The following is a 24,381-nucleotide window of genomic DNA, read 5'->3' as shown; positions in this document are numbered from 1 at the left end:
AGTAAATATAGGGAGTGGATTTTAACTTTTCAAACAGTTCTGGGACTGGGGGACCCTCAATGAAACTAGCTGGTAGCAGATTTAAAAAAAAAAATTGGAGAGAGTGTTTTGTCACTCAACGCAAAATCAAGCTGTGTTATTCGTTGCTGGAAGATGTGGTGAATCATGTAGCATACAGGAATTTAAAAGAGGTTTGGATAAGTTCCTGGGGGAAAATCCATAAAATTTATTAGCCAGGTAGATTAAGGAAAGCTATCGTTATCCCTGGGAGTGAGTAACAATAGACAGATCTGCATTGTGACCCTGCCAGTGTCAGAGGTGGTTGCTGGACTTGGTAGACTTCTGGTGTGTCCTTGCTGGTGTCTGAGGTGGGATGCTGGACTTGGTAGACCTTTTGTGTGAACCTGACAGTGTCGGAGGTGGGATGCTGGACTTGGTAGACCTCTGGTGTGACCCTGACAGTGTCGGAGATGGGATGCTGGACTTGGTAGACCTTTTGTGTGACCCTGATAGTGTCGGAGGTGGGATGCTGGACTTGGTAGATCTTTTGTGTGACCCTGACAGTGTCGGAGGTGGGCATCTGGACTTGGTAGACCTTTTGTGTGACCCTGATAGTGTCGGAGGTGGGATGCTGGACTTGGTAGACTCTGGTGTAACCCTGACAGTGTCTGAGGTGGGATGCTGGACTTGGTAGACCTTTTGTGTGACCCTGATAGTGTCGGAGGTGGGATGCTGGACTTGGTAGATCTTTTGTGTGACCCTGACAGTGTCGGAGGTGGGCATCTGGACTTGGTAGACCTCTGGTGTGACCCTGACAGTGTCTGAGGTGGGATGCTGGACTTGGTAGACCTCTGGTGTGACCCTGACAGTGTCGGAGGTGGGATGCTGGACTTGGTAGACCTTTTGTGTGACCCTGACAGTGTCGGAGGTGGGCATCTGGACTTGGTAGACCTCTGGTGTGACACGCATGGCACATCTTCTGCTCTTATGTAAAACCTGTAAAGTGTTTCCATCAGCACTTGAGTGTTAATATACTGTCCTGACTGTTCTGCTGTTCTAAGGATTTTTCTCTCATTTACTGACCTGCTGCCAGGGTCAGGCCAGGGCTGGAGAACAGACTGGCACTTTGTGTTGCTGGTACCTCCCCTCCACCCCCGCCTCGGCATTCCAGGCTACTGATGCTGACCTTGCAGCTTCCAGCTGTAGGAGCTTGGACTGGGGCTTGCTAATTCTCTCTGCTGCTCCTTTCTCACCCTGCTCTTCCTATTTGGCTGCCAGTTTTGATGTTTCCTTTGGGGAGGGGCCGGGGGGGGGGCACAGGGTGTAGCGCCCAGGTCCAGTCTGCATCTATTAAGAGCCACCATTCTCCTTCACAAATGTTAAACCCCCAAAGACAGAAACAGTGAATCTGAGTCGTCCCCCCCCCCCCCCCACTCCCAAATTCTGTTCTCACTGTGCTCTTAACCCTTTGCCTGCATCTATTCATGTGCGCAGACTTTCCTGGTGTAATTATCGAGACAGTTCTCCTTTGCTTGTTGCTTTACATGTGCATAGGATTGGTCTGCGAGTATGTACTCGTCCCCTGAAATGACCATGGCCAGATGTCCACCTCAGTGCCAGTGACTGTCAGATTTTGGCTGTAAACATGGGTGGTGGAAAATAGTGTGACTTTGGAGAATGGAAATGTGAAGATGGTTTCTGAGATAGAAACTATGAACTTATGACCATATTCATAGTAGCATAGGAATAGGTGATGACAGAAAAAGACAAATTAGTTCATCCACTCTGCCCACTTACCTCAGTCCATGCTGCAAGGATACATCCCGGCTGCCAGCCGTAGAAACCTGAGCGCCTGTAGGATATCACTCCCTATCCAGCCTGCCCAGTTATTCCCATCCACACTGCTAAGGATACATCCCAGCTGCCAGCCATAGAAACCGGAGTGCCTGTAGGATATCACTCCCTATCCAGCCTGCCCAGTTATTCCCATCCACACTGCTAAGGATATATCCCAGCTGCCAGCCATAGAAACCTGAGTGCCTGTAGGATATCACTCCCTATCCAGCCTGCCCAGTTATTCCCATCCACACTGCTAAAGATACATCCCAGCTGCCAGCCATAGAAACCTGAGTGCCTGAAGGATATCACTCCCTATCCAGCCTGCCCAGTTATTCCCATCCACACTGCAAAGGATACATCCCAGCTGCCAGCCGTAGAAACTTGAGTGCCTGTAGGATATCACTCCCTATCCAGCCTGCCCAGTTATTCCCATCCACACTGCTAAGGATACATCCCAGCTGCCAGCCATAGAAACCTGAGTGCCTATAGGATATCACTCCCTATCCAGCCTGCCCAGTTATTCCCATCCACACTGCTAAGGATACATCCCGGCTGCCAGCCATAGAAACCTGAGTGCCTGTAGGATATCACTCCCTATCCAGCCTGCCCAGTTATTCCCATCCACACTGCTAAGGATACATCCCAGCTGCCAGCCATAGAAACCTGAGTGCCTGTAGGATATCACTCCCTATCCAGCCTGCCCAGTTATTCCCATCCACACTGCTAAGGATACATCCCGGCTGCCAGCCATAGAAACCTGAGTGCCTGTAGGATGTCACTCCTTATCCAGCCTGCCCAGTTATTCCTATCCACACTGCTAAGGATACATCCCAGCTGCCAGCCGTAGAAACCTGAGTGCTTGTAGGATATCACTCCCTATCCAGCCTGCCCAGTTATTCCCATCCACACTGCTAAGGATACATCCCAGCTGCCAGCCATAGAAACCTGAGTGCCTATAGGATATCACTCCCTATCCAGCCTGCCCAGTTATTCCCATCCACACTGCTAAGGATACATCCCGGCTGCCAGCCATAGAAACCTGAGTGCCTGTAGGATATCACTCCCTATCCATGCTGCCCAGTTATTCCCATCCACACTGCTAAGGATACATCCCAGCTGCCAGCCATAGAAACCTGAGCGCGTGTAGGATATCACTCCCTATCCAGCCTGCCCAGTTATTCCCATCCACACTGCTAAGGATACATCCCAGCTGCCAGCCATAGAAACCTGAGTGCCTGTAGGATATCCCTCCCTATCCAGCCTGCCCAGTTATTCCCATCCACACTGCTAAGGATACATCCCAGCTGCCAGCCATAGAAACCTGAGTGCTTGTAGGATATCACTCCCTATCCAGCCTGCCCAGTTATTCCCATCCACACTGCTAAGGATACATCCCAGCTGCCAGCCATAGAAACCTGAGTGCCTGTAGGATATCCCTCCCTATCCAGCCTGCCCAGTTATTCCCATCCACACTGCTAAGGATACATCCCGGCTGCCAGCCATAGAAACCTGAGTGCCTGTAGGATATCCCTCCCTATCCAGCCTGCCCAGTTATTCCCATCCACACTGCTAAGGATACATCCCAGCTGCCAGCCGTAGAAACCTGAGTGCTTGTAGGATATCACTCCCTATCCAGCCTGCCCAGTTATTCCCATCCACACTGCTAAGGATACATCCCAGCTGCCAGCCATAGAAACCTGAGTGCCTGTAGGATATCACTCCCTATCCAGCCTGCCCAGTTATTCCCATCCACACTGCTAAGGATACATCCCAGCTGCCAGCCACATGGTATGACCACGTGAAGGATATCACTCCCTATTATAGACCGTTTTTTGTTCTTTTTCTCAGCTCTCCATACGAGCATACAAAATCCTCTATTTAGTTCACATCCCGTACCCCTCCCTTCCCTTCCCACATCCCCTGAGTAGCCTTCCAGACAGACCTGGCTATGTGAGCGAGTTATTTCTGTACTTGCCTCTTCCCAGCCGGAGGCGGTTGTGTCTCTGTGTTTGTAGATGGGGGAAACTTGCACTGCTGCTGGCTGTTCTGGAGGCTTAGTTTACATTTTGGACACCCATAGGCAGCAGGAGTGGGAAAATTAGTCAAAAGGGGTGGGGGTTGACTCCCATCCCACCCCCTCAAAATTGTCAGTATAGGGGTGTGAGGGAGGGGTGAAGAGGAGAGAGGGACTCAAATTACCCGAGGAAAGGCTAAAGAAGTTAGGGCTGTTCAGTCTGGAGACCAGAAGACTGAGGGGGGATGAGATAAGAGGTCTCCAAAATCATGAAAGGACTTGAACAAGTTCATGTGAATCAGATATTTACTCTCAGATAATAGAAGGACATGGGGGCACTCCATAAAATTTGCCAGTAGCTCATTTAAAACAAATTGAAGTAAATTCTTTTTCACTCGGTGCATAAACTCTGGAATTCATTGCCAGAGGATGTGGTTACAGCAGTGAGTGTAACTGGGTTTAAAAAAGGTTTGGATAAGTTCCTAGAGGAAAAATCCATAAATTGCTGTTACGGTAATTAATAAGCAATAGTAGCTTGCGATTTATCTAATGTTTGGGTACTTGTGACTTGGATTGACCACTGTTTGGAAACAGGATACTGGGCTTGATGGACCCTTGGTCTGACCCAGTATGGCATTTTCTTATGTTCTTATGCTCCCCTCTCTGGTCCTTCCCTCGCCTATGAACCGCTTGTAACCTAAGATGGTGTCCTGATCTGGTAGCAGCAGTAGCACCACCATTAAAAAAGAAATTCAACGCGGGGCCTTCAGCCACCCGTCACACTCTAAAGGCCCTGCCTCTCCTCCCATTTGGGCTTCCTGTTACTATGGAAAGCCGTGCATAAGGCAGGCTGCCTTGAGCATACGATGGACAACTGGAGGCCCTGCCCTAAATTTTCTTTTTTTTTAAGTTGTTGCTACTGCTACTGCCGAATCAGGCCGCCACCGCTGTTTTAGGTAACGTGGCTGGGAGGCAGGCAGGGATGGAGGCATTGCAGCAGCGGCAATACGCCAGTGCCTATCAAAAGTTGGCACCAGAGGCAATGGCCCATGTTGTCTCTGTTTTGTGGTGTGTGTGTGTGTGTGTGTGTGTGTGTGTGTGTGTGTGTGAGGAAAGCTTGCATTTCTTGCGTGTTTGCTGTATCTGATGTGTAAAATGTATTTATTTTATTTATTTGCAGTTTTTATATACCGACATTTGTTTAGTAACCTCACATCGGTTCACAGATAACAGAAACATTGCAGCTGTGTGAACTAGAACAAACATATGCAACAGTGCTTTACAATAAACAATTGTAAACAATTGTAAATAATTGATTATTGTAAATAATCAATATTGTAAAATGTAGACAGGCCCCGTCTGTTGGCAGTACAGTGGATAGCGGGTGCAGTTTGTTTATTGGCTTTTGTGGTTGCCTCCAGCCCGGTACTCCTGTGGCTCTGCAGGGTTGGCAGTGCGGAGGTGTTGGAAGTACAGAACGGGACTAGAGCTATGTACGGTTTTAAGTTTCAGAGGAACAGTTTAGTTAGCACAAGTTTGAAAGTTGTGAGCAGTGGTGCCAGTCGTCAAGGCTTCACCCCTGGCTTCTGCTCACAAGTTTCACACTGGCGCTAATCGTGTCTGCTTCCCCGTGTCTACAACATGATGCAGCCGCCGACGGGCCTCTCTGCTCCTGCTGGCACGTGGTGTGTTAGTGTGAGGCTGTGATAGGCCAGGGGCCCCGTTTTTAATGTCATGGATTGCTTGTTACATTTTTCGCACCTTCTGTTTTGGGACAAAACTGACTGGGTCTGTCTGGGTCTAGTTCCTGCTCTGGAGACCCTGGGCTCATGCTGGAAAGCCCTTGGTAATTGCTTTATCGGGTCAGCAGGTTCTGGAGCTCTGGTCAGTTCTGCAGCTGATTGTATGGAAGTCCTTCGCCATAGGATGCCTCAGGCAATTTGAGTTTCTTTGCTGAAAACACGCATTTTAACCTGTTTTAAATTCTGGGAGGTTTTTATTTATTCACTCCTTTAAAATATCATTACCTGCACCCTCCAAGATTCAGGGTGGGGTACATTTTCGCATATGTAAAAGGCAATATGTGGAATAAAAACAAAAGACATCAAAGATCAGACAATCGCAGCTCAGTTGCTGAAAAAGGTCCGTGGACCACAATTCCTAAAACTTCAGATGGAAGGGATACACAGGGGAAAAAAAAAGCACCGAAGACCTTCCTTTTCAAGGAAGAGAGATGTTTTTTTCTCAGTGCTTTGAGCTCCAGATATGGAGTTCCAGAGTGAGGGATCAGCAGCAATAAAAGCCCTTTCTCGTGTCTCGCCCAGGCGTGTGGCTTTGGGGGATGGAATGTCCAGCAGGCCATGGTTAGACGAGCGAAGGGTGCAGCCTGGGGCCTGGAAGTAATCCATGGAGAAGCGACATTATTTAACAAACGGTGAATTATGGTAGCTGGCGTGTATTGGATGCGCCAGTATATGGGAGGACTGGCGTGATCTGATCTCATATTCCAGCGTCTGTTAGCACCTGGGCAGCCGCACGTCGAATAATTTTGTAAGGCTGGGAGCCCCATGACAAAGAAATTGCAATGGTCCAGTCCTGCAAGTACCCAATGATTGGGAGGGACTGTGCAAAAATCTTTCTGGTCAAGCAATGGCTTTAAATGTCGAAACAGACGCAGTTTGGTGAATGTGCGGGAGCTCTGACTGCCTTGGTAGAGATCTGAAAACGGTGGCTGTCTCATGTAAGTGCAGATGAAATGTTGACAGGAGGAGCAGTGAGAGAGCGATTATTTCAGTTGTATCAATACTGATGGATAATTTGTGTTGTGGCCAGCTCCGGAGACCCCTTGGTTGGGAATCGTAGATGTAATTAGGCGGGCAGCGTTGATTTAATATAGGGATGTCTTGACTGGTGAGCCAGGTTTCTGTGAAGCAATCGCAGTCAGGCTTTGCAGTGGATGGTATTTCATGAAGTTCGGATGACTTCCTAGGTATGGATTGAGCTTAATCAGAAGATGCCTTATTCTACTGCTAGACCAGTGACTCTTGGGCTATCTTCCGATGGAGACAGAGACCACGCCTCCTAAGATCTGCATGTGATGTTCAGTGGTTGCAAGCAGCCACCAGTAATTCTCTGTCTCTGACAGAGAGGTGGATTGACAGAACGTTTTCCCCTGCTTACGTTTTGAAATTGCAGACCTGCTCAAAAAGCACCCCCAAAAAAAACGGTGGTCCTCCTTGCTGAGTCCCTCGGACAGTTCTCCCAGTTCCCTGCAGAGTTTCTGGTGCGGCAGCCCTGGTAGGGGGTTCCCCTCTCCCTATGGGGAGACCGGAACCAAGACTGGTCTTCCTCCCCTCCCCCCCTTCCTCCGGGGAATGGAGAGTGAGGTGGGAGGTTCCTGAGTCTGTTCCCCTATCAAGTGAAAGGAAACATCTGAGGCAGCAGCATTGAGGAAAATGGTGTGCAGAATTGCACGCTCTGCCACACAGCCACCCGGTAAGTTTAAAAAAAACCCCAACAAAAACCGCTGTTTCTCCCGCATTTGTATTTGTTTCCCATTAAAGACATGCTGAGAGGCAGAAGGTGCCCAGGTTGTGGGTCCAAGAGGATCCCACTGGTAGCTGGGTCTGTTTGTCCCATCTGCGACGCTAACCCAGGAAGACAAGACTCCATTCTACAATCCCCTCCCCATGGAGGAGCAAATAGGCACACCCAGCTCCCCGGATGGAGAGGTTAAGAGCATAAGAAATTGCCATACCGGGTCAGACCAAGGGTCCATCAAGCCCAGCATCCCATTTCCAACAGTGCCCAATCCAAGATACAAGGAGCTGGCAAGTACCCAAAAACTAAATCCACCCCATGCTATTGATGCTAGTAATAACAGTGACTACTTTCTAAGTCAACTTGATTAATAGCAGGTGATGGACTTCTCCTCCTAGAAATTATCCAAAGCTTTTTTAAACCCAGCTACACTAACTGCACTAACCACATCCTCTGGCATCAAATTCCAGAGTTTAATTGTGCGTTGAGTGAATAAGAATTTTCTCCGATTTAGTTTTAAATGTGCTACATGCTAACTTCATGGAGTGCCCCCTAGTCTTTCTATTATCCGAAAGACTAAATAACCGATTCACATCTACCCATTCTAGACCTCTCATGATCTTAAAGACCTCTATCATATTCCCTCTCAGTCGTCTCTTCTCCAGGCTGAAAAGTCCTAATCTCTTTAGTCTTTCCTCATAAGGGAGCCGTTCCATCCCCTTTATCATTTTGGTTGCCCCTTTCTGTACCTTCTCCAGTGCAATTATATTTTTCTTGAGATGGAGCAACCGGAATTGTACACAGAATTCAAGGTGCGGTCTCACCATGGAGCGATACAGAGGCATTATGACATTTTCCGTTTTCATTCCTTCCTAATAATTCCTAACGTTCTGTTTGCTTTTTTTGACTGCTGCAGCACACTGAGCCGATGATTTTAAAGTATTATCCACTATAACGCCTAGATCCTTTTCCTAGGTGCTAGCTCCTAATATGGAACCTAACACCATGTTACTATATATCATGGATTATTTTTCCCTATATGCACCACCTTGCACTTATGCACCTTAAATTTCATCTGCCACTTGGATGCCCAATTTTCCAGTCTTGCAAGTTTCTCCTGAAATTTATCACAATCCGCTTGTGATTTAACTACTCTGAATAATTTTGTAGCTTCTTTTCCAGATCATTTATAAATATATTGAAAAGCATGGGTTGTAAAACCTTCAGATCAAGAGGTTGAATTACATCCAGGGAGCTTGCCTAGGTCCATGTCCACCTATAAGAGCCTCATATGGAACAAGCTGCTTGTCAAGGTGGAGGAACTCTGTGGTCCTTCCCATCAACGGTGTTCTACAGAATTTATTCTTTTAATGCACCAGGATTTTGAAACTATGCAATCCAGCTAGGAACCTGCAAATTCCTCAGTTTCAGGGAGGGAACCCCCACCTAAGAGGCTCAGAACAGCCCTAGGGATTTCAGGACCTTGCAGGTCTCCTACCCAGGAGCCCTTTGATACGGAGGAATGGCATTCGGAGGATGAAGAAGAGACAGCAGTGGTCCGCCTTTTTTGAAAGGAGTTACCTGCTCTGATTTCTGATACTCTAACAGAACTCAAACTTTCTGAGGCAAGGGGAGAGGGGCAAATCGAAGGAGACCCTATTTTGTAAGACTTACAGAAACTTCCCAAAACCTTTCCTTTCCACCCCGCCCTGAAAGAAATGGTGCTTGTCGAATGGGATAACCTACTGGGAATTCTAAAAGGCGCAGAGCCCTAGGGAAATTATATCCCTTGCCTCTAGAGACAAAGGAGCCTCTTCTGAAAATCCCTAAGGTGGATGCTTTGGTAGCGGCTGTAGTTCGTAAGACCACTATCCCGGTGGAAGGGGGAGCAGTCCTGAAAGATCACCAGGATAAAAAGATTGAATCCATTCTAAAGCAGGCTTTCTCCACAAATGCAATGGCCCTGCAGGCCTCTATATACGGAGGCTATGTAGCCCGTGCAATTCTAAAATGGGTAAGCAGCTACCTGATTCTACTGATATGGCTTGTACAGAGTCTGCGGTAGTGTTTTTGGCAGATACCTTTTACGATTTCCTCAGAATATCTGCTCAGGTGGCTGCTTCAGATGTGGCAGTGGCTTTTATTTCTTCAAAGCTGAGCAGCTGACGAGACATCAAAATCTCATCTAGGGAAGCTACCTTTCTGGGGAGTCTGTTATTTGCAGAAGAATTAGATAAACTCGTAAAGAGTTTAGAGTAGGCAAAACCTCAGAGAGTGCTGGAAGATGGTCCATGGGGCAACCTTAGAAACCTGAAGCGCCAAAGAATTAGGGAATATCGAAGATACAGGCCCAGTAACCCTGTATCGTAATGCTCCCAGAAATCCAGATCTCAGCCCTTTCGAGGAGTCAAGAGATCTAGGAACAAGAAGTCTCTCTGCAGATAATTCCAGTAGGCGGTCACCTACATCGGTTTTACTCAGAGTGAACTCACATTATCTCGGATCAATGGGTCTTAGAGGTCATTCGAGAAGATTATGGCCCCAAGCTAATAGAAGCAATTCCTCAGACCTTTATAGTCTCCCCATGCTTGCTGGTAAAAAGAGAAGCAATAGTATCCACTTTAAGCAGACTCCAGGCTTTACAAGCAGTGGTACCAGTTTTGGTACAAGAACAGGGCACAGGAGTGAATTCCATCTACTTTGTTGTTCCCAAGAAGGATGGCTCTTGTTTGCCCGTACTAGGCCTCAAGGGCATCAACAGATGCTTCAAGGTTCCACACTTCCACATGGAATCTCTTTACTCAGTAGTCATCTCAGTGAAAAAAGGAGAGTTCATTGCCTCTGTCAATCTAACAGAAGCCTATTTCCACATACCTGTAAGGGTTACTTATCAGAAGATGCTGCGTTTCTGTATTCTAGGCCAACATTTTCAGTTTCAGGCCCTTCCCTTTGGAATTGCAACAGCTCCAAGAACCTTCACCAAGATCATGGTAGTAGTAGCGGCAGCTCCGCGCAAACAAGAGATACTAGTTCACCCTTAACTGGACGATTGGCTGATCCGAGCCAAATCGTTACAAGAAAGTGAACAGGCTATAGGAGCAGTTTTGCACCTAATGCAACAGTTAGGTTAGGTGATGAACTTTAGAAACATAACATTAAAAAGTGCTGTACTTCGCCCACCAAGTCTCTGGAGTTTCTAGGGGCACTGTTCGATACAAGAGCGGGAAAGGTTTATTTAACCCAAAAGAGAGTGGAGAAGTTAGTCTTCCATGCTCAGGACTTCAGGATGCAAAGATACCTCAGACTTTGGGATTATCTACATATGTTAGGCCTCATGGCACCAACTATAGATTTGGTTCCCTGGGCCATGGCACATATGTGCCTTTTACAGGAGGTCCTCCTGTCCATATGGTCCCCCACATTGACTGATTACAATCATTGGCTTGCCTTATTGCCTCCAGTAAGGCACAGTCTGAGGTGGTGGACAGACCCTTCCAACCTTCTAAGAGGATGAATCTGGATTCGCCACCATGGTTGGTCATCACTACCGGTGCCAGCAGTTTCGGGTGGGGAGCCCATTGACTGGACCAAGTCAGCTCAGGGACAGTGTGTAGGACAGGAAAGAACATGGTCAGCAAACAGGCTAGAACTAAGGGTCATCAGACTAGCCTTTATAGCTTTCCTTCCCCTGATAAGAGGGAAACCAGTCAGGATACTGTCAGACAGTGTAATGGCAGGGGCATACGTGAGCTACCAGGGAGGAAACCACAGCAGGACACTAGCCTAGGAAGCAGCAAAAATCTGCAACTGAGCAGAATGGAACTTGTCTCCTGTTGGCAGACCATATCAAGGGACCAAGCAACATACAGGCGGATGACGTAAGCAGATACAAGTTAAACCCAGGAGAGTGGGAACTTGGTCAGGGAGCATTTCTAAAAATCAAAATGGGGTCCTCCAATCATAGACTTGATAGTAACTCAACCCAATGCAAAAACAAGAACATAAGAAGTTGCCATGCTGGGTCAGACCAAGGGTCCATCAGGCCCAGCATCCTGTTTCCATCAGTGGCCAATCCAGGCCATAAGAACCTGGCAAGTACCCAAAATCTAAGTCTATTCCATGTTACCTTTGCTAGTAATAGCAGTGGCTATTTTCTAAGTCAACTTAATTAATACCATGTAATGGACTTCTCTTCCAAGAACTTATCCAATCCTTTTTTAAACCCAGCTACACTAACTGCACTAACCACATCCTTTAAGTTATCTTCATACTAAGTTATCCTGAATTCATCTCTCCGTTATATGTAACTTTCTCATGTTTCGTATTTTTCCCCTTGTTTGATATATCACACCGGTTGGTGTGATAAGACTTTTGTCCTGAACATCGGTATAGTAAAAAGAAGCAAATAAATAAATAATCGGAGACGTGGCAGTCCCTGCTTCTTGATTTGTTGGCAGCCCTCCTCCCTCCCCCCCCCAAAGAAATCCTTATAAAGCTGGAACGCTGAGTACATCATGACTTAGTTAATTTGACTTACATTTTACTTAGCTTTGGACTCGTTTAGCTGGCAGAGGGTGGGGGCTCTTTTTCTGTTCTACGTTTGTTCATTTTTCTCTCATACGTTTACTTCAGCCGTACTTGTGACACCGGCTGGGCGATGGTTTGTTTCTCCATATTCACTATACTGAGATCTGGTTTCCTCTTGATGGTTTTAGGGAAGGGGTTGTGCTGAGGGACGCGCCCCATAGTGTTGGTTTCTGAAGATGCCGGGACCTGCTATGGGGAGCTCTGTACCTCTTGGAGCGGGAGGAAGGGGTTTCTGGTGGGGTTTGGGTGGGTGTGATGGTGTGACTGGTGGAATGGGGGGGGGGGGGGGGTGACGTTTCATCCTTACAGGTTTTGGGAGAGAGGGCAGCCTGAGTGTTTTAGGAGCCCGATGGCCCAGGCCATGGGAAGTATTTTTGTACCGTACTGGTGATAATGGAGAAGGTTAAAATTACATCGCTGAATGTGGATGGCATACATTCCCCAATTAAGTGCAAAATGTTATCAGTGTTCCAAAGGTTACACTCCCAAGTGGTGTTCCTGCAAGAAACTCACTTATCAGGCAGGGAACATGCAAAGTTGAAAAGGGATTGGGTGGAAGAATGTATTTATTCTTAGTTTACCTCTAGAAAATGGGATGTGGTAATTCTCATTCACAAGTAACTTTCTTTTCAGGTAGATTGTGTGCTACATGATCAAGAGGGTCGATATGTTATAGTGGCAAGAGGGCTCTGTCAGCAGGAGGTTGCCTTTTGTAATCTGTACGCGCATAGGGGTAGATTTTCAGACGAGCGCGAACAGCCTACTTTTGTTTGCGCTCCAGGCGCAAACAAAAGTACGCTGGATTTTAGTAGATACGCGCGTAGTCGCGCGTATCGGCTAAAATCCTGGATCGGCGCGCGCAAGGCTATCGATTTCGTATAGCCTGCGCGCGCCGAGCCGCGCAGCCTACCCCCGTTCCCTTCTAGGCCGCTCCGAAATCGGAGCGGCCTAGAAGGGAACTTTCCTTTGCCCTCCCCTCACCTTCCCCTCCCTTCCCCTACCTAACCCACCCGCCCGGCCCTGTCTAAACCCCCATCCTACCTTTGTCGGGGGATTTACGCCTCCCAGAGGGAGGCGTAAATCCCCGCGCGCCAGCGGGCCTCCTGCGCGCCGGGCCGCGACCTGGGGGCGGGTACGGAGGGCGCGGCCACGCCCCCGGGCCGTAGCCACGCCCCGTACCCGCCCCCAAAACGCTACCGACACGCCCCCGCAACGCCGCGCGCTCCGGCCCCGCCCCCCGACACGCCCACTCCGAAAACCCCGGGACTTACGCGAGTCCCGGGGTTCTGCGCGCGCCGGTGAGCCTATGTAAAATAGGCTCACCGGCGCGCAGGGCCCTGCTCGCGTAAATCCGCCCGGTTTTGGGCGGATTTACGCGAGCAGGGCTCTGAAAATCCGCCCCATAATATGTACTCCCATGACTTTTTTACTCACCTGGTCGGCCAACTTTCAAATTTTCCTGAATATGGCTTAGTGGTGGGTGGGGATTTCAATATCGTGGCCAACAAGTCTATTGATTGCAAACCCACTAAGGCTGCAGATAGCAGGGTGGCTCAGGTGGGTGTTCCCTTTATGTGCTGGGAACTGGGCCTGTTGGATGTCTGATGGGTTTTTCACCCGGGAGGCTTTTAAAGGCACTATCTCTATCTCTGACCATGCATCAGTGTCGGTGGGGATGCAGCTAGGGTGTTCTCAGTGTTCACCTTTTTCTTGGTGCCTGAGCCCCCGAGTTATATCATGATCAGGTGCTTCATGACTACCTGAAAGGGTGTTGGGAGGAGTATTTGAAGTTTAATTCTACGCAAGATGTTTCCCCTTCTGTGCTGTGGGAGGCAGGAAAAGCTGCAATGAGAGGGGTCACATCATTGTTTATGTGGCAAAATCTAAGCGCTGGCATAATGCAGAAATTTTACGGATAGCTAGTGCACTAAACATTGCACAGTCTCAACATATAGCTGACATGATGGCCTCCTCTAAATTTAATGTGAAGCGAGCCCGGGAAGCCCTGAATAATTTACTATTCCAGCAGGCGTCCAAATCTCTCAGATTTTTTCAGTTCCAGTTGTACCGCTTTGGGGAACTGGTTGAGCAAGCTGCTTGCCAATTTAGTTTGTGTGCGTGGCCCCAGATCTAGAATAACGGGTGTCAGAGATCGCGCGGGAGCTCACCGGCCTGACCAAGCTGGCATTTCACACATTTTTAAAGTACCACAGTGAACTCTATAGACACAAAGTAGTAAATCAGGAGACCTGGGATGTTTTCTTCCATGATTTCCCATGGCCCAGCTTTACCGCAGGCCTTGGTGGAGAAGATCGATGCCCCCATTAGGGATGGTGAAATATTTTCAGTGATACAGACTTTGAAGTTGGGGAAAGCTGCGAGGATTGATGGGGCTGGGGACTGAATTTTATAAAACGTTGAAATTCCCGCTACTTCCCTGTGTTGGCCGAGTTCTGTGATGACATGGCCTCTACGGGGTGTTTGGCCCCGATCATGAATCAGTCTGTATTGCCGAAGAAAGGCAAGGATCCACTGGAGGTGAGCTCTTACTGTCCCAGTTCCTTGATTAATGTGGACATGAAGATTCTGGCGGCAGTCTTAGCTAGCAGGCTGAATGCTGCTCTCCCTTTGCTAATTAGTACGGATGAAACTGGATTCATAAAGGGGAGGCAAGGAGTGAAAAAAGTTTGCAGGTTAATTGCTGCGTTGAGTCAGACGTCTAGTGCAGAGCTGGTTGTCCTCAGTCTAGACGCGGAGAAGGCGTTTGACTTGCTTTCATGGGATTATATGTTTTGAGCGTTCCAGCAATTTGTTTTTTTCTGGTAAGATATTAGGGTGGCTTCAAGTTATGTATAGCAACCCTAGTGCCCGCATATTGATTAATGGAGCTCTTTCAGATTCTTCTGTGTTTAAAATGCGGAGTTCGTCAGGAGTGTCCTCTCTCGCCACTATTAGTCCTCTTTCGCCTCTCTCGTTTTGGCCATAGAGCTCCTGGCCATACGGTTACAGCACAAGGAGAACTTTAAAGGGCCTCTGTACAGGTGGGTAAATTCATAAGATTGCTATGTTTGCGGATGACATCCTTTTGTTTGTAGACCACCTGTGGCGCAGCATTCCCGTCATTATTCAGCTTTTTTTTCGCAATTCCAGCAGATTGTGGGGTTAAAAATCAATTTTTCAAAATTAGAGGCCTTGGCACTTAACCCTAAGCTGATGGAAAACTGGGAAGATCCTTTTCCCCTTACCTGGGCTCAAAACAAAATTAAATACCTGGGTGTGTGGATCCCTAGGGATTTAACTACTTTGTATGAGCTGAATATTAAAGATGCCGTTGCACATATTCAGTCGCAATTGACAGCGTGGCAATCCCTGCCGCTGTCGCGGTTCAGTAGGAGTGCTCTTATAAAGATGATGATTGTTCCCAAGGGTTTATAGAAGCTACAAATGATACCTTGTTGGCTCACGGTGCGGGACCTGAATAAGCTGTGTTCCTCTTTTCTAGCCTTTCTCTGGAATGGCAAAAGAGCGCCTATAGGTCACGCTAACTTGGAGTGCCCCAGGGAGGGGGCTGGGCTTGGTCCTTCCAGATCTGCGGCTTTATAATGCAGCTTGTCAATTGCGGTTTGTAGGCGAATGGCTTACTGATAAATACTGTTGCTGCGAGGCTGGGCTCTTGGTTGGTCTGTCAGCCCCGTGGTCCCTACTTTATTTAATTCAGGCCGTGCCTGGTGAGCTTCGAAAACTGGCGTACCAGGAACCTTGATAAATCCCTGTGTGATGGCTTGGAGATGGCCTCGACAAAAGTGGGGTCCGAAAAGTTCACAGTCTCTCTTGCTTCCACAGGGGTGGAATATGTTTCTATTTTTCAGGGCTGGGCAACGTTAGGGGCTAAGTTTCTTTTACAATTCTATGAGGCAAAAACGCCCGCTGCGGTATCTTTTTTTGTCACGTTGACTCAACTTTATCAAATGTCTCCTAGGCAGTTTTTTGCCTATCTCTAGGTCCGGCATTACCCGAGTTCTCTCCACTGGGAAATGGAATTGTTCCTTAAGGAAGCTTCTTTTGTGAGCATTGTACTGGATACAGCCCTCCAGAATAACTCGATTGCGGAGTGGCATAAATTGTGCAAAAAGAGGTTGCAGGCCCAGTTGCTCGACCCTCTTGCTTCTTACTGGTCTTCTGCCCTGGGGGAAAATGTCACAGTGGAATTCCTGGCCGGCTGCTTTAAAGCGCTGCATTGCCGCATCACAGATGTTTATTTGAGGGAATTGCTGTTTAAACTTTTTTACACCGTGCCTATTTTGACGATGTGCAGCGACATCGTTTGGGCTTCCAATCCCTTGTGCATTAAGTGTAGTCAGGAAGAGTTGGTTCCTTAGTTCATCGCCTACCACTCTGCTCGCGGCTGGCGGTGTTCTGGAGTCTGGTGCTGTCTACCATCAGTAAGTGTGTTGGGTTAGAGATGGGTAAACAAGGTCATGTTCTCTCTGGAGTGGTAGAGGGCACATTTGGTAAGTGTAGATCGCGAGAGAGATTTGCGCGTCTAGCTTTGCTGGCCGCATGTCGATGTATTCTGTCCGTCCGGATGGAAGAGATACCTCCTACATTTTGTTCTTGGTTCTAGCATATGGCCCTGCTGACGCAGATGGAGTAGTTAGATGTCAGTTTTAGGCAGACGCAGGTTTGACGAGACCTATTGCTTGGTGTGGGGGATCTTTTTCCAGCTATTGCCTGTTGATGGAGATTGGGTATGAATCTCATTGGAGGGGCTGTCCTTTGCCCCCCTCCCCCCACTGAGGGGACGGTGTTAGGACTGTGCAGATTCTGGAGCAGTTTCCTGTATTTATGTCTTTCTGCATAAATGGAAGTGCCTTTGTGAAGTGAGGACCTAGCTACTACCTAAATTGAGCGTCTCTCTCTCGATGCCTAGATTGGAAATGGGGGGGGGGGGGGGGGGGGGAATCGGAGAAGGAGGCAGTACCATGCATCCTTTGTATCATTGCCCCAGGATGTTCGCAAACCTTGTTTGTCTGTTTGCTTATCGCATTGCGCTCATGTGCTTCATGTGCATTTCTTCTGCTTATTTGGTTCGATGAGTTGTGATCGAGGGTTCACCTGTGCTTATTATTTGTACGGTCTGGGGCTTTGAGGGTTTTTGGTTCTATGCTTTCATGCCTCTTCTCTTTCAATAAAAATTATTCTGACCAAAAAAAAACCAAACTGGTCTGCATCCAATGCTGAGGCAAGAGACTTTATCTCTGAAAGGGCTTGGAGTCACCGGGAAGTGTAACTGGCTGCTTGGTGTTATAAACAGCTGACAGCGCGTGACTAGTTCTCTGTGAGACAAGACCCAGTAACTGCAACTAGGCCCAAACTGCCACTGACTGTTCCTCCCGATCTGCCCTTTAATGTTTCAGTGTCAGGAGGAGAACCGTATAAATCTCTTTGCCACAAAGCAAATCAAAAGCCCGGGGCCACCGTCCCACTCGGAAACGCCTGCCTCTCCCTAGGCATGGCGCGCATTCCTTAATGAGATTCTGCCAAGCAAAGTATTCCAGGTTAGAAGAGGACCTGCCCCAGGCTGGACTCCTGTGAGGGGGCGTAGAGGGGCAGTCGAACCAAGGATCAGCCCTGGGATGGATTCCCAGGAAGGGGTGGGGGAGGTGAGACGTGGCCTTCAGCACTGTGTAACATCTGTGGATGAGGATGTGCGGGGCTGAGGTACATGGAGACTTTTGTAACTGCCAGTGCAGCGGAAGAAAACCGCTGTGAGCGGGAAGCTTGTAAGTCTCATCAGCACTTTGGGTAGCTGGAAGGAAGACCAGCGTGATGGCTCGCCGGGTGGTAATGCAGGACAAGGGGAATCCCTGTACGTCTGTCACCAGTTCTAGGACATTGAGAAGAAAATGCAATCAACCCTGAAATCTGACAATTGCTTGGGGACCTGCTGGACACATCTCCTCTGCTCCCCCTTCCCCCTTCCTGTTATCTTTTCCCTCTAAAAATGCACCCAGTTTACCTGCACTGCTCAAAACAAAGTCGCCTGCGATGTCCAATAGCTTTTCTGAATTAATTCCTTAAATGAGATTATTAACTTGTTTCCATTAATCTTTTCATGTAAGTTTGCTGATTTATGACTTATGAAGGTCTCTTTGTAAAGTGCTTAAAATAACAGGAGAATGCAATACTGTAGATACATGTCATAAATATATAAATAAAATGTATTTATTCAACTTCAAGCAGTGAGTGGGGGACCATGACGCTTTAGTACTGGGGAGGGCTCAGAGGTACCAGTGAGCGTGGCGCCCGTGAGGCAGTAGTACCGGGGAGGGCTCAGAGGTACCAGTGAGCGTGGCGCCCGTGAGACAGTAGTACCGGGAGGGCTCAGAGGTACCAGTGAGCATGGCGCCCAAGAGACAGTAGTACCGGGGAGGGCTCAGAGGTACCAGTGAGCGTGGCGCCCATGAGTCTTTAGTACTGGGGAGAGCTCAGAGGTACCAGTGAGCGTGGCGCCCGTGAGTCTTTAGTACTGGGGAGAGCTCAGAGGTACCAGTGAGCGTGGCACCCGTGAGACAGTAGTACCGGGAGGGCTCAGAGGTACCAGTGAGCGTGGCGCCCGAGAGACAGTAGTACCGGGGAGGGCTCAGAGGTACCAGTGAGCGTGGCGCCCATGAGCCAGTAGTACCGGGGAGGGCTCAGAGGTACCAGTGAGCGTGGCGCCCATGAGTCGTTAGTACTGGGGAGAGCTCAGAGGTACCAGTGAGCGTGGCGCCCGTGAGACAGTAGTACCGGGAGGGCTCAGAGGTACCAGTGAGCATGGCGCCCAAGAGACAGTAGTACCGGGGAGGGCTCAGAGGTACCAGTGAGCGTGGCGCCCGTGAGGCAGTAGTACCGGGGAGGGCTCAGAGGTACCAGTGAGCGTGGCGCCCGTGAGACAGTAGTACCGGGAGGGCTCAGAGGTACCAGTGAGCATGGCGCCCAAGAGACAGTAGTACCGGGGAGGGCTCAGAGGTACCAGTGAGCGTGGCGCCCATGAGTCTTTAGTACTGGGGAGAGCTCAGAGGTACCAGTGAGCGTGGCACCCGTGAGACAGTAGTACCGGGAGGGCTCAGAGGTACCAGTGAGCGTGGCGCCCGAGAGACAGTAGTACCGGGGAGGGCTCAGAGGTACCAGTGAGCGTGGCGCCCGTGAGACAGTAGTACCGGGAGGGCTCAGAGGTACCAGTGAGCGTGGCGCCCGTGAGACAGTAGTACCGGGGAGGGCTCAGAGGTACCAGTGAGCGTGGCGCCCATGAGTCTTTAGTACTGGGGAGAGCTCAGAGGTACCAGTGAGCGTGGCACCCGTGAGACAGTAGTACCGGGAGGGCTCAGAGGTACCAGTGAGCATGGCGCCCGAGAGACAGTAGTACCGGGGAGGGCTCAGAGGTACCAGTGAGCGTGGCGCCCGAGAGACAGTAGTACCGGGAGGGCTCAGAGGTACCAGTGAGCGTGGCGCCCGTGAGACAGTAGTACCGGGAGGGCTCAGAGGTACCAGTGAGCGTGGCGCCCGTGAGACAGTAGTACCGGGGAGGGCTCAGAGGTACCAGTGAGCGTGGCGCCCATGAGTCTTTAGTACTGGGGAGGGCTCAGAGGTACCAGTGAGCGTGGCGCCCATGAGACAGTAGTACCGGGAGAGCTCAGAGGTACCAGTGAGCGTGGCGCCCGAGAGACAGTAGTACCGGGGAGGGCTCAGAGGTACCAGTGAGCGTGGCGCCCGTGAGACAGTAGTACCTGGAGGGCTCAGAGGTACCAGTGAGCGTGGCGCCCGAGAGACAGTAGTACCGGGAGGGCTCAGAGGAACCAGTGAGCGTGGCACCCGTGAGACAGTAGTACCGGGAGGGCTCAGAGGTACCAGTGAGCGTGGCGCCCGAGAGACAGTAGTACCGGGGAGGGCTCAGAGGTACCAGTGAGCGTGGCGCCCGAGAGACAGTAGTCCCGGGGAGAGCTCAGAGGTACCAGTGAGTGTGGCACCCGTGAGACAGTAGTACCGGGGAAAGCTCAGAGGTACCAGTGAGCGTGGCACCCGTGAGTCTTTAGTACTGGGGAGAGCTCAGAGGTACCAGTAAATGGGAGACCTGTGAGGCTGTAGGACTGGGGAGGCTCAGTGTGGAGCACATACTACCAGGGATGTCAGAATCTCTGTCTGGTAGCTCATTGAAAGGTTTGTGGATGTTATGCTGTGGTGCATCAGAAGTTCCTGTCCCTGTCCCCCTCTGCAGCTCTGATTTCCTGTGACTTGTTTCAGAGAGGGGGCACATTGCTGGGCAGAGGAGGAGGGGGCTGCTTTGCCTGCTCTATCTCGCATTCTTAGACTATTTATAGGAAGCCCATATGAGTGCAGCTGTCCTCCTGCCTCTTTCTTCCGGATTAGGGAAGTGACACTCGGCGTCTCTCACATTACACCCTGTGTGTGTGTCTCTCTCTCTCTCTCTCTTTTCCCCTGTCTCTTTCGGACAGACGCTGCCTGTAGCCCCCTGCTTCTGCCGCTCTAGGCTCTTTCCTCTCAAATCCTGGGTAAGTTAGAAATGGCCTTTTTTTTTTTTGTTTCTTTGACTGATTTTTCTAAAGGAATTTGGTTGTTTCCTGCTCCTTGAGTTCTTTGTTCAATGTGAGCTAGTCATATCCAGGACCTGGGAACTATTTATAGCAGCAGAAAGCACACCAGAGGATTTTCTCTCCTCTGTTCTGGGCCACTTTGCCCAAACCGAATCCTCAGTGTTCACGCAGACTTTATCGTTGAATGAAGAGTTGATGAATGGCTGTAGGGTGCTTCCTGCCATGGTTTTGGTGGTTTGGTTTGGGCTTCGCAGACCTGCCCTCCTGTTCTGGCACACGGCTCGGACCCAGGAATTTCCCTGGCACTGCTGCCCCTGCCGGCTGCCCATTCTTTCACCAGCGTGGGGCCCGGGGGGGGGGGGGGTGGTTCTGCCGTAGAGGGCTCCGGTTCTGATGCCGGGGTTTGGGTCAGGTGTGGTGGGCTCAGAGAAGGTTTGAAGAGTGCTTGTAGGAATTTAGCAGACCTGGTCCTGGGGGCTCTTGGCTTTAGCACCTTTTGTTTCAGAACTGCTTGGATTTTAAGCAGCGGTTTCTTAAGATACTTAACCCCGTGCAATGGGCATCGGGCAAAAGTTCTTTCGGAGTAAGGCCGCCCGCCTCTGGTACTGGACTGAGGCGCTCCACGCTGTCCGTGGGGGTCGGAGGCGTGCTGCCTTCCTGTGTGCAGTGACCAGAGGGGGTGGTTTCCAGCTCCTAACCCCACATCTTGTGTTTGCAAGTCCTTGGGGTGAGGTTTCAGACTTTTTTTTCCTGTTTTCTGTCGTGCATCCCATTGAACGAACGGTCTTTTGGAGGGGTTGGGCAGCTGTGGCTGAACATACGGAGGTGCTCTCCTACCTCTCCACCCCTCTGTCCTAGCACGGGAGTGGTCACAGCAAAATGCCGCTCTTTCTGTGGCTTTGCTGTGACCCAGCCTGGGCACCAGGGAAGGGAGCGAGAGAGACGATCCAAGGGACCGAGCCCCCGGTTCTCTGAGCATCTGGTTATATCTGAGCAGCCAGGAGACGGTTAATGTCGATCGATGCTGTAACCTGTGAAATAGCTGCGCTGCATCCTGGGCAGTGCTTTTAGCATCTGCAAACAGGAAGTGCAGGCCCAGCCTGGGTTTCCTCTCTCTCTGGCTGCCTGCTGCAGAAGTGTGCCACCTGCCCGCCCGGTCTTTCTGCTCAGCTCTGGGCTCTCTTGGGGGGGGGGGGGATTTGGTTGATACTGTAGCCCCAGACGTGTGCACCACCTCTGGTCAGTCGTGGATTCCCTGCGGCGGAGGCAGCTTGACCCTCTGAGACGCAGTGAGTGTTGTTGGTTCTCTAGCCATAGGACAGGTCCCCGCTACGTAGCTGTCAGGCCCCGGCTCTGGCAGAGCTCCTGACATTGCTTCGCACATCGTCAGTGATCTAGAATAAGTGGTGAGGTGGTCTTGTTTTTCAGAGCTCGGGGGAGGAGTAATATAGCGAGTTGGTGGTAGAGGGACAAGGCTGGCATCGCTGTTGGAAGAGACGGGCTCCTGTGGCATGCAGCTCTGCTAGAATGCTTTGGGTTTTTTTTTATCCTGACGTATAAACGCACCTTTCCCCCGATACCAATCTAAGCCACCTTCAGGTAGGCAGGGAATGGGCCCAGTGTTTCTCTGGTCTTTCCAGTGGCTGAGCCTTTTTGTCCTCTCTGCACAGTTTGGAAGGATGCTTGATGTGCTCTTTGGGAGTGTTTCCATCTCAGGGCTGATTTGCTGGGAGAGGGGAGTTTTCTTACTGAATGGAGCCTCTGTGAGCTTCATGTGGATACATTTTTGTGCTGCTGGGGTGGGGAAGTCAGGGACTGGAGATAACGCTGAGCTGCTTCTTTATCTGTCGCCGAGTCTGTTCGTGTCCAGTCCAGTTACGAGAGCAGGTCTGCTGGTAATGTTGTCCATTCTGGTTATGCTTTCCCGCCCTGGGTGCCCGGTGAGCGTGCAGCGTGCGCTCGTCCTTGGGTCTGCCAATAACTGACGGGGCTGTGTGACTACCTGAGCAGAGACCGAGAAGTAAGGGAAGGGGTTGATACCCGTACCCGGCTCGTGCGCTGCATGTTAACAGGAGGTGCTGGCCAGCGAGCGGCGATCGGAGTTTTATTGTAAGGTTCTGGGTGGCTGCTGAAGGACGAGGACCTTCTCTAAGCTTTTGATGGTTGCTTCGGTGAGTGAGCTACGAGGGCTCCGGGGACGGTAGGAGCAGAAATCTTTTGAGGTAAAGGCGCATCCTGATTAAAGATACCCCAGCCTGCTGATGCCTTGGAGTGTAGACGCTGGCCTTTCTCGGGGCCTGTGCATTCATTGATAATCGTTTACCCCATATACTATTTACTAATGTGTTTTGGACGTGTGTCTCAGGGCTGAGTCCTGGCAGACTCCACACCGGCATGGCTGCTGCTGCTTCTGTGTCCTGGTGTGGGGCTCATGCTTGACCCGTAATCTGACCCTGATTTGTGCCTGGATTTAATAACTGGTCTCTTTTCATTGAGTTCTTCATGACATGCTTTGACCTCTTAACCTTTGTGCTTTCCCCCTTTTTTTTTTTTTTTCTCTGTGCCTTACAGTGCCTGCCCTACCCAGTGTCCAGCATCCCCGCCGCATGGCCCGGTCTCATGCAGCCTGCCTGCCTTTAGCCTAGGAAGAACGTGGGTCCTTCTCATCCCGCCTTCACATCTTCCTGTTCCTCTCCTCTTCCCCCCGCCGGCCCATGACAGACCCGCCATGGCATTCTCATCTCGCTTTGCATTCTGGGAACAGAAGGGAAGTGCTGTTTCATGTACTGTCTGAGCTCTGTCTGTGAGGCACAATCAGATAACTGGCATGCTCCTATTACACAGCGCAGAGCAGCATCTGCTAAAAATAATCACCTGAAAGGCAAAAAGGGAACCTGCGATGTGCTCTCACAGCCTCCGAGAGACATCGCTAGAGTTTGGGGATCACAAGATAGAGGGATGGAAAATAGCCCTATAATTTGTCTAATACCAGGGTCACGTGGGCATGGATGGGGCTGATGGGTGCTAGGAGGAAGGGGCACCGCTGGGGTGGATTCTCCGAATCAGTCTGTGCTGTGCAGCAGTGCCCAGGATGTGATGGGCTGCACGCGGAGAGGCAGACATACCCGAGATTTGAGGAGCAGTGGCTATTTCGGGGGCTCCATCAGTTCATTAGGATGCAGACCTGAGGCTGTGAGTCACAAGTGCATGACTTGCTTAGCCAATGCAAGCATGCAGGGGAAGGGGGTTGGTAAGAGAGAGTTTTGTGGCTTACTGCCTGGAAGTATTTAATTCAGCGTGTGACTCTTTCCCTCCTCTCCAGCACTCTCCCTGACCCCTCCAGTAACCGTGCCCCTTCCCTCACCTCATTACCCTGTGTCTGTAAGCATGGCCTCGTCTGTGGCTAACAGCTCACAGGTGTACCCCGGATTACCTGCATGCTTAAAACCCTGAAGCATTGGCAAGGAAGCATCCACTAAGGGGGTAGCGCTCTGGAAGGCTCGGTGTCGGTGCTCTGGCTACCGACGCTCCCATGCAAGAGAGAGCTTAAAACTCTGGCCAGGTGGCGGGAGATAAGGATTATTGCCCTGGCTGATGAAGGCAGTTTTGCCTCTCCCATGTCTGCTTTTTCATAGGCTTCCAGTACAACTCATGCAGCCTTTCTTCAACATAAAGGTTATGAATCTCCCTAACGTAGAGTTCAGCTGCCCATGACCTCGCCTTCCCGGCTTCACGATGATGTTTCCATCTACTTGCTGACACAGCATGAACATAACGATCCCCCCCCAACCCCGTCATGCTGTTCTG

At 50.1% G+C, this 24,381-nt stretch overlaps 1 protein-coding gene across 14 annotated transcripts in view; it reads left to right on the top strand.

Moving 5' to 3' along the window:
- The window catches only part of MYO18A (myosin XVIIIA), a 224,063-nt gene that overhangs the window by 66,054 nt on the left and 133,628 nt on the right, over positions 1 to 24,381 (top strand). For 2 of the 14 annotated variants that reach the window (XM_029611142.1, XM_029611141.1), the window contains exon 2: positions 23,146 to 23,341. The exons of the other annotated variants lie outside the window; for them this stretch is intronic. In XM_029611142.1, the coding sequence (XP_029467002.1) occupies positions 23,146 to 23,341 (196 nt within the window). The remainder of the gene's footprint in view (positions 1 to 23,145; positions 23,342 to 24,381) is intronic. 14 annotated transcript variants of the gene reach the window in all.

The sequence above is a fragment of the Rhinatrema bivittatum genome, chromosome 8, assembly GCF_901001135.1.
Source record: "Rhinatrema bivittatum chromosome 8, aRhiBiv1.1, whole genome shotgun sequence".
Classification (NCBI taxonomy): Eukaryota; Metazoa; Chordata; class Amphibia; order Gymnophiona; family Rhinatrematidae; genus Rhinatrema; species Rhinatrema bivittatum.
Note: the sequence above shows the minus strand (reverse complement) of the source record. Positions and strands in the feature narration are given on the sequence as shown.